This window comes from Belonocnema kinseyi, chromosome 8 (genome assembly GCF_010883055.1).
Source record: "Belonocnema kinseyi isolate 2016_QV_RU_SX_M_011 chromosome 8, B_treatae_v1, whole genome shotgun sequence".
NCBI classification, from domain to species: Eukaryota; Metazoa; Arthropoda; class Insecta; order Hymenoptera; family Cynipidae; genus Belonocnema; species Belonocnema kinseyi.
In genome coordinates this window covers 33,754,562-33,769,274 of record NC_046664.1, presented here as the reverse complement: position 1 = coordinate 33,769,274, position 14,713 = coordinate 33,754,562, and the positions used below count along the sequence as shown (strand labels likewise).

The window sequence follows — 14,713 nt, the reverse complement described above, 5'->3', positions numbered from 1 at the left end:
CCCCCGTGACGTAGTTTATGGACGATCCTTTATCTATGATTTAATAAAAAAATCACTAAAAAATTATGTTATATTAGGAGTAATTCTCGGCTTGAGCATAAGTATCGTTTGCATCGGAGTCTGCTTGTGTAGCATGTACTGCAGAAGAAGATGGGAGACCTCGAGGTCATTGAGGGACACTCCGCAACCATTAAAGAGTCGCGGTTTGGTGAGAAATGGAAACGGATGTTGCATTGATCGTTCGTCAACTTCCGTTAGCCAACACGTGCCTCACAATCCAGTAAACGAGATTGAACTCTCGATTCTCTGTCCCCCAACCACTAATCCTCATGTAGATACTAAGGTATGGTTTGTAGGAACATTTTTTTAATTATTATTATAGGAGAATCATCTAGGAATCTAGGTGTTGTGATGCGAAGATATTATAAAACCCATACACATGACTATGTAACAGAATAGTCAGCAGGTCAGACTTTTTTGTCGGGAAAAAAATCTCTAACCGTTTTAGCTTACAATAGCCCTGTGCATCTCTTTATATTTCAGATTTTAACTTGACCCCGCAACTGTCCTAAGTTGATTAGTTCCTAATATCTCCAGCGCTGCGCTAGTTGTCCCATCACTCCCTGTTTTTACATAGAAAGCAATGGGACTAAATCACTTTTTTAATTTTTTAGTAAACAAAATGTTATTTCCATGCAACAAAATTCTTGAAATTAAAACAATGTTACTCATTTAACATTTCAAAATACTGTTCCGTCGTACAATAATCCTGGCAAATTGTAATATATCTTAGATATGAATTTCAATGAAAAGTAAAATATGATTCTTAAACTAAATTTACATTTGAAACCATTTTATTTAATAATCAGTGACAAATAAAATAATAAATTTCTTTAATAACTCTCTTTTATCATTACATCCCTTTAAGTATTAAAAATAAAGGTGTTAAAACATTGATTATATTTACATTTTGGACGTTTTATAAAAATATCATTTATATTTGTTCTTCTGAAAAATAGTTTTTTTGCAACAATTTAAATTATTGAATAAACTATTTTTGATTTTCTTTACATATTTTCATGTTATATGTTCTTGAATAAAAATTTAATTCAATTTCAATTACATTTTTCTCATTATATCCAATAGCGTAAGTACTCGCTAAACCCTCAAATATTAAGTTTGAACTTGTATACTATTAACACTTTTTTCACAAAACTATTGACATATTTTATTGATATAAATATTATTTACTGCGTTGTGAGATATAAAAAGGATTATATTTAACTTTTTATTCAAATTAAAATATAAATATTCCATTTTACCAAGTTTATTGGGTGAGGTTTTAATTCATGTTTTCCATTAGCATTTATATACATCGTTCGTAAACTTGTTTTGAAATATAAAATGATTAACATTCTTTTCATTTCCATATTTTTTTACGAATATAACATTTTGTTTATTAAAAAATAAAAATAAAGTGATCTACACCCATTGCTTACAATTCAAAAACAGGGACTGATAGGGCAACTAGCGCCGCGCTGAAGATATTAGGAACTGACCAACTTAGGACACTAAGGGATCGCCATTTTGTTTTCAGATGCACAGGGCTGTTTACAAAAATAATTTACAAACAGAACATCAAATAGATATTTTCACTTTAATCAACAGCTAACTTCACGTCGTAGATTACTGAGGGGAAAACAAGGGACCAAATGCATGGGATTCAGTTCATTTTTGCTAATTTTTTCTGCAAAAGTGTATTTGAAAAATAGTTTTTATTTTTTAATTCCTATTTAAGGCCATGCAATGAGTGGGTCACGTGACCAGATTCCTACCTTATCCTCACTTTTTTTATTTACCAACTAAATTTTAATAATTGTGAAAAACGCAAAACAAATTATTCACAACAAAAAACTTTTTTCTTAATTGTACAAATTTAGGAGCAGACCCACCATTCTTAGTGCTTCTTGTTTAGTATCCCAAATTTTCAACTCGATGTCGCGTTTCGTGTAAATAAAAGTTGGGAAATAAAAAAATTTGCGGTAAGATAGAAATCTGGTCACGTGACCCACTCATCACATGGCCTTAATGAAATAATAAAATTATAATATAGATTATTAACTACAAATATATTACAGAAATAAAGTTTTGTCCTATACATTGAATCCATTGTTTTCCCATCAGCTTTCAACAAAGTAAAATTAGCTGATGGTTGATGTGAAAATATCTGATAATAATCATTTTCCGACAAATTCACATATGGCACGCAACGGCATTGACTTAAGCTTCATTAAATGACCGATAGGTGTCGTTTGTTGAATTTCACCAAAAAGGTACAAATAAATGAGCAGTTTAACACAGACCTCGGACTCAACAGACTATTGACACTATTCGACACTTTTTATTAGCGATGGCACTATTTTACCACTATTTCGATAAAGATGATACTAAAGATAATATTTTCTCACAATTTTACAATAGTTGCATTTTTGATAAAAATATGAATTCTCAACAAACTACATACTTTTTTCACAAAAAATTGACCAAATTCGTTTCAAATCAGTCAGGATTTTACACTTAAAATCGCAGAATATTTCGGGGATGAAACATGTTGTTTTTCAGAGGAAATTAGGCAATAAGTTTTTCCTAATTTGCAAAACCAGGGTGTCTAGTGACCTTGAAAACCTTGAAAACCTGGAACTCTCATTGCATTTTTTTTAAATCTTGAAAACCTGAAATCTCCTTGATTTTTTCACGAAAACCTTGAATTTCAATTTTTTTCTTCTTTTAAAACAGTAATTTTATCGAAATGCGAAGTGTAATTAAAATCTTTTATCCTATTATGAAAGAAACATCTCGTTTAGAAAAAATCTTGCCGCTCAACATTTTTTTATTGCTCAAGATGTTATTTATCTTTTGTTCATTACGGAATAAATAAAGATATTTCAAGGCACTTTTTGTGGAGGTGTTCAACTTAGAAATTATAAAAATTATTAGTTTAAAACTTCGATGTCAATTCAGTTTCAGAATTAGAATAAGCCATGGCCGTACAGCGGATTTTTCGAGGAATTGACCACTCTGTTTTTTAGTCTACAACAGATTTCAAAAGGTTACCAAATATTTCAAAATATTTTAAATGTCCTTAACATTTCATATAGATTTCATGGATGTTAACGATTTAAAAAAGGCGCGCACGCCAGATTTCAATAAAGATTTCACAGCAATTTCACAAAAATTTTAAAACTTTAAAGATTTAAAGGATTTCAAAGATTTGAAAAAGGGTACAATACACCAGATTTCAAATATTTTAAAAATTTGAAACGATTTCAAGAGGTTTTAAAAAATTTTATAAATTTCATAATATTTCAAATAATTCAATGACTTCAACGAATACAAAAGATTTTCCAAACAAAGATTCATGAAAGATTTTATAAACATTTCAAAATATATCACAAAGATTTCAAAAATTTAAAACATTGAAAAAAGGCGTGTACACTAGATCAAAAAGTTTTCATAAAAATTCCCCAAAGATTTTGAATATTTCATAAAGATTTGGAACATTTCACAAAGATTTTAAAACTTACAAAAGAGCTTAAAGATTTAAAAAAGCGTATATTAAACCACATTTCCAAGATTCCAAAACATTCAAATTAAAACAATTTCAAAATTTTTTAGGAGATATCAAAATATTTCACTAAGATTTGTGATAATTTAAATAATTCCAAAGACTTTAAAAAGATTTCAAAAGATTTCACAAAGATTGCAAAGATTTTTAACATTGCACAAAAGTAAATAACTTCAAAATTTTTTAGGAGATGTCAAGATTTCACAAAAATTTCATAAAACATTTATGAAGATTTCAAAACAATACCAGAATTTCAAATATTTCAACAAGGGTGCAGTACACCAGATTTCAAGGATTTCAAAACATTTAAAAGATTTTTAATTATTTCAAAAGGTTTCAACCTTTGAAATTCGAGAAGATTTAAAAAGATTGTAATAATTTCAAACGAACAGAAAAGATTTCATGAACAAAGATTAAAGAAACATTTCAAAAATATTTCAAAGATTTGGAAACATTTCAAATATTTTCATATACACATTTAATATACATTTCTTTAAAGAATTCATAAGGATTTCAAAACATTTCAAGAATTTTGAAACATTTCAAAGATTTTAAGCAATATTAAAAGGTTTCAACACATTTGAGAAGATTTCAAACAACTTCAATGATTTTAAATAAACATAAAACATTTCGTAAACAAAGATTAAAGAAAGAATTCGAAAAAAGATTTCAAGAATTTTAAAGATTTTGCAAAAGCTTTGAAAAATGCCAAAAGATTTCTTAAAGATTTGACCTAAATTTCAAGATTTCACTAAGGTTTGTAATACTTCACAAAGATTTTAAAAGATTTCATAAAGATTTCAATGATTTTAAAGCCATTACAAAGATTTAAAAATACTCCTAAAGATTTCATAAAGACGGCTCATGTTCGCAAAAAATTAAGAATTTGTTTATTTACAATTCGGCTTTCTTTATACATGTTGAGTAATAAAAAATGAAATGACTCATTTTTTACATGTATGACAAACGTTTATTTCATTATTTGATGTAAAAAAGGAGACCTGGAAAATTTTGATTTTCTTGACCTGGAAAACCTGGAAAGACCTTGAATTTTGTTCCTAAGAATCTCTAGACACCCTGAAAATAAAGATTTTCTAAAAAGTTATGCGTATTTGAATTTTTTGCTTTGTTTCTCAAAAAACTAGATTTTTTGCTTCAACCTCTATAACTTTTGGTCTAATTAAAATGTTTATTATTTTCTTTTTTTCCAATTGTTTTTTATCTTGTACTTTGATAATGAAGGTATCTTGCAAGTTTAATGCTTGCTGAATAACTTTTGTAGCTAAGAGAATTCTTTTTTCTGACAATCGATTTTTTTACTGTTTCTTAGAAGCAATGACAGATATGACAACATGTTGAGATAAAATTTTGCATATCTAAAAAAGTTATATGAAAAATATGTTAGCAAGCATCAAACTTACAAGAAATATTCTTTATCAAAGTAAAAGTTTAAAAAATGGCAACAAATTTAAAGGTGTTTTAAAGGAAAACATCGGGTTTTTGGCAAGTCAAAGTACAAAATTCAAATATGCATAACTTTTTAGTACAGTGAAATTCTTCAATAACCCTCCCTTCTATAGCTCCTCCGAGAATTAAGGCCGCGCTGCATGTAGGTGTAACCGGAACTGCGCGGGATATGCGACTGTCACTCAGGCGAGCACTCAAGCATGAACAAACAAAAGCGGAGCGGGTTATAATGAGTTAGTTCCCATCCACCGTCAGCCACAAAATTGGCACTATAGAAGAGTTTCACTGTAATACTTTTTTTTGTAAATCGAAAAAATATGAATCGCCTAATTTTCTCTAGAAAATAACATATTTCGTCCCCGAGAGATTCTGCAATTTCAAGAGTAGGACCCTGTTTGGTTTGAAATTGATTCGGACAATTGAATTGTGTACCAAATTGTTGAATTTTCAAGCCAGACGAAACGTTTAAACTAAAAAATATTTTAATTTTTATTTAAAAAATAGTTGAATATGAACAAAAAAAGACGAATTTTCAACAAACAGTTGCATTTTTAACTAAATATTTTGAACAATGGATGTGATGTTAGTACAAATTTTAGTTGAATAATTTTTCGTTCCTAAAACTGTTTAACTAAATATTTGAATTTGTTAGCTAAAAAGGATCAAGTTTGAAACAAAAGTGGTGTCAATTTTTATTGAAAATTAATTTTCAATTTGAAAAAAAATGAATTTTTGGCAAAGGAGTTTAATTTTGTACCAAATAGCTGAATTTTATATCAAACGGATATTTTCAAACCGAGAATATACATTTTTGATAAAAAAAATTTACTTTATAACAAATGAGTTGAATTTTCAACTCATTAATTAAATTTTCACAAGAAAGAAATAAAGATTTAACTAAAATGATGAAATTTCAAATAAAAAATTGAACTTTTAAGAAAGCAGTTCAATTTTCAACCAGAGTTTTTTTTATTTAAGAAGATGAATTTGGATCCTCAAATTAAATAGAATGATTTTCGACCGTGCAGTTGCATTTTAACCAAAAAAATTTATTTTCTACCCAAAAAGACGCATTGTCAATCAAACACATCCATTTTCTACCAAATAGTTTAATTTTTATCAAAAAAGATTTATTTTCTACCAGAAAAGACGAATTTGAAACAAAATATATCAATTATCAACTAAACGTTTATTTATTTTTTTACTAAATAGTTAAATTTCATACCAAATTATGGAATTTTTAAACCTAAAAGACGAATTTTATATAAAACAGTGGAATTTTTAACCCGAGAATATGAATTTTCGACAAAAAGTTAATTTATAACCAATCAACTGAATTTTCTACTCAATATTTTAATTTTAAGTTAAAAAATATGAACTTTTAAGAAATTATAACAAGTATAAACCAAGAAGTTGAATTTCAATCTAGAAATATGAATTTTTAACGAAAAATGCAATAATAGTTGATATTTCAACCAAAAAAACTTAAATTTTAATTAAGAAACTGTTGGATTCAATCAAGAAATACTAATTTTCAACAAAATACTTGAATCCTCAACTTAAACAGATTAATTTTTAACCGAACAGTTGGATTTTTAACCAGAAAATTGATTTTCTACCAAATTGTTTAATTTTCAAACGAAAAAGATCAGTTTTTGAATAGACAGTTACATTTTTAACCAAAAAAGATGAAATTTTAAACAAAAAGAGATACGTTTTTAAACCGAAAAGATGAATGTTCAACAAAATAGTTGAATTATCAATTTAAAAAATATCTGTTAATCAAGAAAGAATGAAAATTTGAATCAAATTGTTGAATTGTCAATCCAAAAAGACAAATGTTCAACAAAACCGTTTGAATTTTCAACCAAGAAGTATGACTTTTTAACAAAATTGGTTAATTTTCGACAAAATAATTTAATTATAAACCAAATCATAAACTTTTTATATATAAAAAATATGAAATTTTAACAAGATATTTGATGGTAAGATTTTCAATCGAGAAGAATGAACTTTCAACCAAAAATAGTTTCATTTTCTTATTGGTTGTGATTGCCTGTGATAAATAAATAGTGAATTTGATCAATCACAGACTAAAGAAAAAGCGTTTAAAATAAACATTGGGTTTTATTTTTAATACTTTACACTATTTTGACACATTTTTTAAATTTGGTGACACTATTTTTGATCTCTGAAGTGACTCCGTAGCCTGTTAACGTCTCGGTACTATCTAATTCTTATTATATAGTTTTTAACATCCATTTTCTAATTGAAAGCATAAAAAATGGTTTTTAATTAATTTAAATAAATGAAACTAACCAATTGCAGGGTTCCCAGCCCAATGGAATTGTCGAAACAGGTGCGAAGGAGCCTTTATTAAATCCATGGAACTCGAACGGAGACAGTAAAGACCTCCGAATAACGGAAAATCCACAGGTAACTATTCCTATTCCGAATTTCAGGCCTCACATATCGGTCCCTATACAAATAATCAGGATGGCTACACAGTACACACTCACTATTAGTGATTTTTTTCTCAAATCACTTTTCAGTCAGTTTTTTTATACCTATTTCTGATTTATCTTGAATTATTTTTAAATATTTCATGGCATTTTTAAAGTTTCCTAGACATTTTTAACAGATTTCAATAATTTGAAGAAATTTTTAAGATTTTGGAATATTTTTAAAACTTCTAAGGAATTTTCAAGAGCTTTAATTTGAAGTATTTTAGGCAATTTTAAAAATAACTTCAAGAAATTTTTTATTAATTTTATTAGCGTGAAGGGAGTTTCAAGTGTTTGAAATATTTTAGGATAGAGAATTTTAGCGACTTTCAAATGATATGGAACGATTTTAAAGGTTTTTAAATATTTTAAACGATCTCACAGGATTTGATCAAATTTCCGAGGAGTTCAATGATTTTAAGAGATTTTAAAGCTTCAAGGTATTGTAATTCAGGAAATATCGTAATAGAATTTTACGGGATTTTATAATATTTTAGTGGATATTAAAGAATTTATTCACGAGAAGTGAAGTATTTCGTAAGATTTCAAATAATTCGAAATATTTTAGAAAATATGAAGATTCCAAAGAATTTAAATTGAATTCAGTAATTTGAGAGGATTTTAAAGAGTTTGAAATATTTTAGGGTAAATAATTTCCTAGAATTTCGTAATGTATGGAACAATTTTACTGGGCTTATAAGGTTTTAAAATTCTTTTAAAGATTTCGCGGGATTTTATAAGTTGTTTTGTAAGGTTTCAAAGATCTGAAGATATTTAAAATTATTTTTGGAATTCATCCCGAATTTTTATTAATGTATCCCGAATTATTTTAAATCTTCAGAATCCTTTTGTATTTTTTTAATTCACTTGATTTTTCTAAAGTAACTCAATTCTACTTAATTGAATAGATTTTTTAGAATTTTAATAAGTTTTTATTAACTTGACCCTAAGAATTAATTAATAAAAAGATCAAAGGGTTTTTAATATTTTAAGATATTCTTTTCAAATATCTTGACATTTTCAAGACCTTTAAAAAATGGAAAAGGATTTCAAAAAATTTTAAAGGGTTTAAAGTATTTTAAGTTATTTTAAAAGATTGCAAATCAATTTTTTTATTTATTTCAGTAACTTAAGGGGATATCAAAAGATTTTTGAAATTTTAAGAAATTAAAAAAAAATCAAAAGTTTGAAAGGATTTCAAAGAATTTTTAATATTTTACGGCATTTAAAAAAATTCCACGGCATTTTCATGAATCTAGAACAATTTAATCACAACTTTCCAAAGCTTTTAATAATTTAAGGGATTTTGGTATTTTAGTGGGTTTCAAAGAATTTATTCAAACGAAGTGAGGGATTTCGTATGGTTTTACATATTTGATGAGATTTTCAAATATTTTTCGCAATTCATTTGAAATTCGCCTTGAATTCTTATCAATTTATTCTGAATTGTTTTAAATTCTTTTTAATTCTTCCAAATTCACACAAAGTTACTCATTTCAGTGAATGGAAAAAAAAGTTTTTGATTCATCTAAACCTTAAATGAAATTGATCACCTTATATTTGTAGGCAGTTCATAAACATTCTTTTATATGCCCTTTAATTTTTTCTAAACTAATTTCAAAACTACTCAAATTCAATTTTTTCACATTTTTGAATTTTTTCAATTCACTTGGATTTTTTTTTTTAATTCAGCTTGATTTTGTATGAATTTCGTCGAAATCGTCCCATTTACCTTAAATTCTACTAAATTCACTCAAATTTCACTAAAATGTATTAAGTTTCTTCAAAATTTTTAAATTATTTCCAATTCATTGAAATTCTTTCAAATTAAATATAAATTAGTAGGGTTTCAAAGTCTGTAAGAGATCCGAAGTTATTTTTTGAAACTCATCCTGAATTATTATTAATTTACTTTGAGCTCTTTTAAATTGTTTGGACTTCTCTTGAATTTTGTTGATTTACTTGAATTCTTCTAAATTAACTCAATTCAACTTAATTCAATGATTTTTTTTTTGAATTTTCAAAAGTATTTATTTACTTGACCCTAAGAAGTAATTAATAAAAAGGTCAAAGGTTTTTCAATATTTTAAGGTATTGTTTTCAAATATCTTGACATTTTCAAGAGCTTTACAAAATTGAAAAGGATTTCAAAAGAGTTTAAAGGATTTGAAGTATTCCAGGTTACTTTAAAAGATTGAAAATCAATTTTTAATCTAATTTTCATCAAATTCTTTTAAATCCCATTGAATATTTCTAAGCTTATTTCAAACTTACTGAATTCAACGAAGTTTTTTTCATATATTTAAATTTTTTTTCAATTCATTTGAATTTTTTGACATTGATTTTAATTTTTTTAATTCACCTTGAATTTTTATGAATTTTATCGAATTCTTCACATTTCAAATAAATTGACTCAAATTTTACCAAAATTAATGATTTTTTTCAATTATTTCAATTCATTTAAATTCTCTTAAATTCTTTTAAATGAAATATAAATTAGTAGGATTTTGAGATTGAAAATATCTGCATTTTTTAATTCGCCCTGAATTTTTATTAATTTATCTTGAGTTCTTTAAAATTGTTTGCAATTCTCTTGAATTTTTTAATTCACTTAAATTATTATAAATTAACTTGATTCAGTGATTTTTTTGTTGAATTTTCAAAAGTATTTATTTTATTGATCTTGAAGTGTGTACTTCACCTAAAATGCTTAGGCATTTCATCAGATTCTTTTGAATCCCCTTGGATTTTTCTAAGCCCATTTCAAACTTATATAATTTAATGAAGTTTTTTCATATTTCTAAATTGTTTTCAATTCATTTTAATTTTTTAAGCTGATTTTAATTTGTTTAATTCACCTTGAATTTTGATGCATTTCATCGAATTATTATCATTTCCTTTAAACCCAACTAAATTGACTCAAATTTTAACAAAATCAACGTTTTTTTCAATTTTTAAAATTATTTCCAATTCATTTAAATTTTTTTAAATTCTTTCAAATTAAATATAAATTAGTAGGGGTTTAAGTTTGAAAAGATCTTATTTTTTTCCACCGTGAATTGTTATTAGTGTACCTCGAGTTCTTTTAAATTCTTTGGAATTCTTTTGAATTTTTTTTATTCACTAAAATTCTTCTAAATTAATTCAATTCAACTTAATTCAATGATTTTTTTTGTTTGAATTTTCAAAAGGTTTGATTAAACTGATCTTGAAGTCTTTTATTCCACCTAAAATTCATTTTCAATCTTTTAAATTCTTTTAAATTAAGTATAAATTAGTAGGGTTTCAAAGATTTGAGGAGATTTGAAATTTTTATGGAATTCATCCTGAATTCTTATAAGTTTACCCTATACTTTTAAATTCTTTGGAATTCTCTTGCATTTTTTTAATTCACTTGAATTCTTCTCATTTTAATTTAATTCGACTTAGTTGAATAATTCTTTTTTATTTTAAAAGTTCGTATTCAATTGATTTTGAAATCTTCTAAGCTCGCCTAAAACTTTTAGACAATTCATTCAAATCTTTTGAATTTCCTTGGATTTTTTTGTAAGTTCATTTCAAACTTAGTTAATTCAAAGAAGTTTTTTTTAAATATTTCTAAATTGTTTTCAATTTTTAAAAAATTGTTTACACTAATTTTAATTTTTTAATTCACCTTGAATTTTTATTAATTTTATCGAGTTCTTCTCATTTCCCTTAAATTCCACTAAATTGACTCAAATTTTACCAAAATGGAATTGTTTTTTTATTATTCCCCATTCATTAAAAATCTTTTTAATTATTTTAAATTAGATATAAATGAGTAGGGTTTCATGATTGAAGAGATTTGAATTTTTTGAATTCATCTTGAATTTTTTTAATTCACTTGAATTCTTCTCATTAATGGATTTTTTGTTGAATTTTCGAAATATTTATTTTATTGATCTTGAAGACTTTTAACCTCAACTAAAATTCTTAGGCTTTTATCAAATTCTTTTGAATCCACATAATTTTTCTAAGCTCATTTCAGACTGACTGAATTCAACGAAGTTTTTCATATGTTTAAATTGTATTTATTTCTTTAAAAAAATTGTAAACTGATTTTAATTTTTTTTTTTAATGCACCTTGAATTTTTATGAATTTGATCGAATTCTTCTTATTTCCCTTAAATTCAACTAAATTGACTCAGATTTTAGCAAAATCATTGGAATTGTTTGTTTTTTTTTATTATTTCCAATTCATTTAAATTCTTCTATATTCTTTTAAATTAAATATAAATGAGTAGGGTTTCAAAGATTTAAAGAGATTAAAATTTTTTTGCAATTCATCCTGAATTCTTATTATTTTAACCTGAGTCCTTTTAAATTCTTTGGAATTCTCTTGAATTTGTTTTAATTCACTTGAATTCTTCTCATTTGAACTCAAATCGACTTAATTCAATAGATTTTTTTTTAATTTCAAAAGTTTGTATTCAATTGATTTTGAAATCTTTTAAACTCGCCTAAAATTTTTAGACAATTCATTAAAATCTTTTGAATTCCCTTGGTTGTTTCTGTAAGCTCATTTCAAACTAAGTATATATCCAACGAAGTTTTTTTTCATATGTTTAACTTGTTTTTAATTCTTTAACAAAATTTTTAACTGATTTTAATTTTTTTAATTCTCCTTGAATTTTTATGAATTTCATTGAATTCTTCTCATTTCCCTTAGATTCAACTAAATTGACTAAAATTTTACCAAAATCAATGGAATTGTTGTTGTTTTTTAAAAATTATTTTCAATTCCTTTTCAAATATTTTGAATCAAATATGAATGAGTAGGGTTTCAAAGAGTTGAAGAGATTAAAATTTTTTTTGGAATTCATCCTGAATTCATATTAGTTTACACTGAGTTCTTTAAAAAATTTTGGAATTCTGTTGTACTTTTTTTAATTCACTTGAATTCTGTTTTTTAATTCACTTTGAATTTTTATGGATTTCATCTCATTCTTTTAATTTACCTTAAATTCTTCTGAATTCATTCCAATTTTACGGAAAGCAATGCAATTTTCTTGACTTTTAATATGTTTTCTAAAGCATTTCTGATGAATTTGTTACCCTTTGAGCGCGAAAAAGTACCCTTTGGTCCCTATACTTTCATCCCATAGGTATTGTGAGGCCTTGAATTTTCTTTTAATCCAACTTCCCAATCCCGCCATTGATGACTAAAAAAAAAAATTCCTCTAGTACAAAGCGAGAGGTAGCCGTACTTCTAGCAAACAACAGGAGCATGACTTGGACGACACGCAACTAACCATGGTCAATTGTACTTTACGTAGCAGCACCAGCAGTCTAAACAATAACGGAGGCTTGACAAGTATAGCTTCTTCAGAGAAGATTGTGTCCAATTTCCTTCCAGTCCTCGAGCCGAATGGCTGAAGGCCAAGGAAATTTCGTTTCTCTAAGGTTAGAGAAGCAAAGGCAGTCTCTCCTGGTAAGATTAGCAATCTGTGATGCCGCTGTAAATCAATGCGAACCCTCTTTGGTACAAGTCTGGTTCATGCTTTAAAAACAAATAGATCTTACGGGATTAGAATTTAGGCAAACAAGAAAAAAGATACGTTTTAGCAGACGGAAAATCGCAGTGAATCGCGCATCGTCCAGCACTTAATCTCTACAATTGCTACAAAAATTCGGTGCCTAACGTTCAAGGAACGGCATCAATCGTGTAAATAACACTTGATGTCCATAGCCGTTCTTCATTTCGCGACAAAGCATCCTCTTCAATTAAGGACCACCGATATTGCGTCACTTTTCGTTATTCATCTACTCGGGGATGATCAGTTTCATATTAAAATTCTGTATCGTGCCAGAATCAAATTTCAAGAGAGGAATATCTGTGAAACAAAACTTGGTTCAGAAGCGAGCCCGTTCCGCATTCCACAAAAGAGAGAAAACAAGTGACAAGAGTGGGGGGGGGGGAGACCGAAAAAGATCATTCCTAATTTCGGGGAAAAGCAGATTCATAGGTGCGTTGGATGCGCTCTAAATCTTATTGATTTCCATCTCTCAGATCAACACAGTCATTCCATAATCTACCCTTACGCGAAACAAAGGAACTGCATTATTATATAGTTGAAATCCAATCTATGGTCGAATCTTAAGAATCGATTTATTAGCATAGGGGGAACGAGCACAGATTTTCATTTTATACAGGGAAAAGAGCCTCGAAAGCAGAGGATTTTATTTTAAATTTTTATCTAATGTTTAACTTTTTTCAATCAGTTTTTAATAATTGTCGGTATAAAAGCTATTAAACAAATTTACCACAAAAAATCTTTCCATCCTCTGTTCTTAATCAGGGTGTCTACTTTTAACATTTTAAATTGGTCAAATAGGGTGGCTCTTGGATCGGGAATTCAATAAATCACAGTGAATTTATTTTCTAGTTTATTTGAAAATGTTAGTTTAAACAAATATTTTAATTGTTCAATCCAGATTTTTTTAAATTTAAATGAATTTCTAAATGTTTCAGTTTAAGATGATGCTTGAATTGTTGCGCATTTGAGTGGCCACCTAGTAATTTTAATAAATTTTTTGACCGGGAATTTTACAGATCTAATGAAAATTCTGTCCAAGTAAACGCGTTTGAAGTCGAAAATTAAAAAAACAAAACATTTTTCTTTTGTCAACTGTAAATATAATGAAGAAAATATTTTTAAAATGATTTGTACTTCAAGTATTAAAATGTGAACAATAATTGATTTTACAAGATGATTTTCAATCAGTTTGAAATTAAGGAATTTTCAGATTTTAATGTAAAAAATTAAACGTCCGATTGAAACCTCGTAAACTATTTTCAACTTAATAATAAATTCATAATTATATATTAGTAATTATAAAGGCTTTCATTAAATATAAAATATTGTTTCAGTCTAAAATATTCCATTTTTAACCCATGCAATTTGTAGTTTTTTAATTAAGACACGAGGATAATTATTTAATATTCAGAAATATTTGACTGTTCATTCAAGACAAATAAATAGAAACCACATATTTAAAAGTAAACAATTTAAAACTGAATTCTTAGACATAGAAAGCCTTAAATTGTTAAAATTTCGAAGAGATTTTAAACTCTGAATGTTACAATTCTAATTGT

General features: G+C 26.7%; 1 protein-coding gene across 1 annotated transcript in view; it reads left to right on the top strand.

The window, feature by feature from the left end:
• The window catches only part of LOC117179060 (protogenin B-like), a 63,648-nt gene extending 49,363 nt beyond the window's left edge, over nt 1-14,285 (top strand). Inside the window, exons 16-18 of the mRNA XM_033370697.1 lie at nt 78-343; nt 7,421-7,528; nt 12,802-14,285. Of these exons, the coding sequence (XP_033226588.1) occupies nt 78-343; nt 7,421-7,528; nt 12,802-12,993 (566 nt within the window). The 3' untranslated portion in view covers nt 12,994-14,285. The remainder of the gene's footprint in view (nt 1-77; nt 344-7,420; nt 7,529-12,801) is intronic.
• Nucleotides 14,286-14,713: the final 428 nt, after the last annotated feature.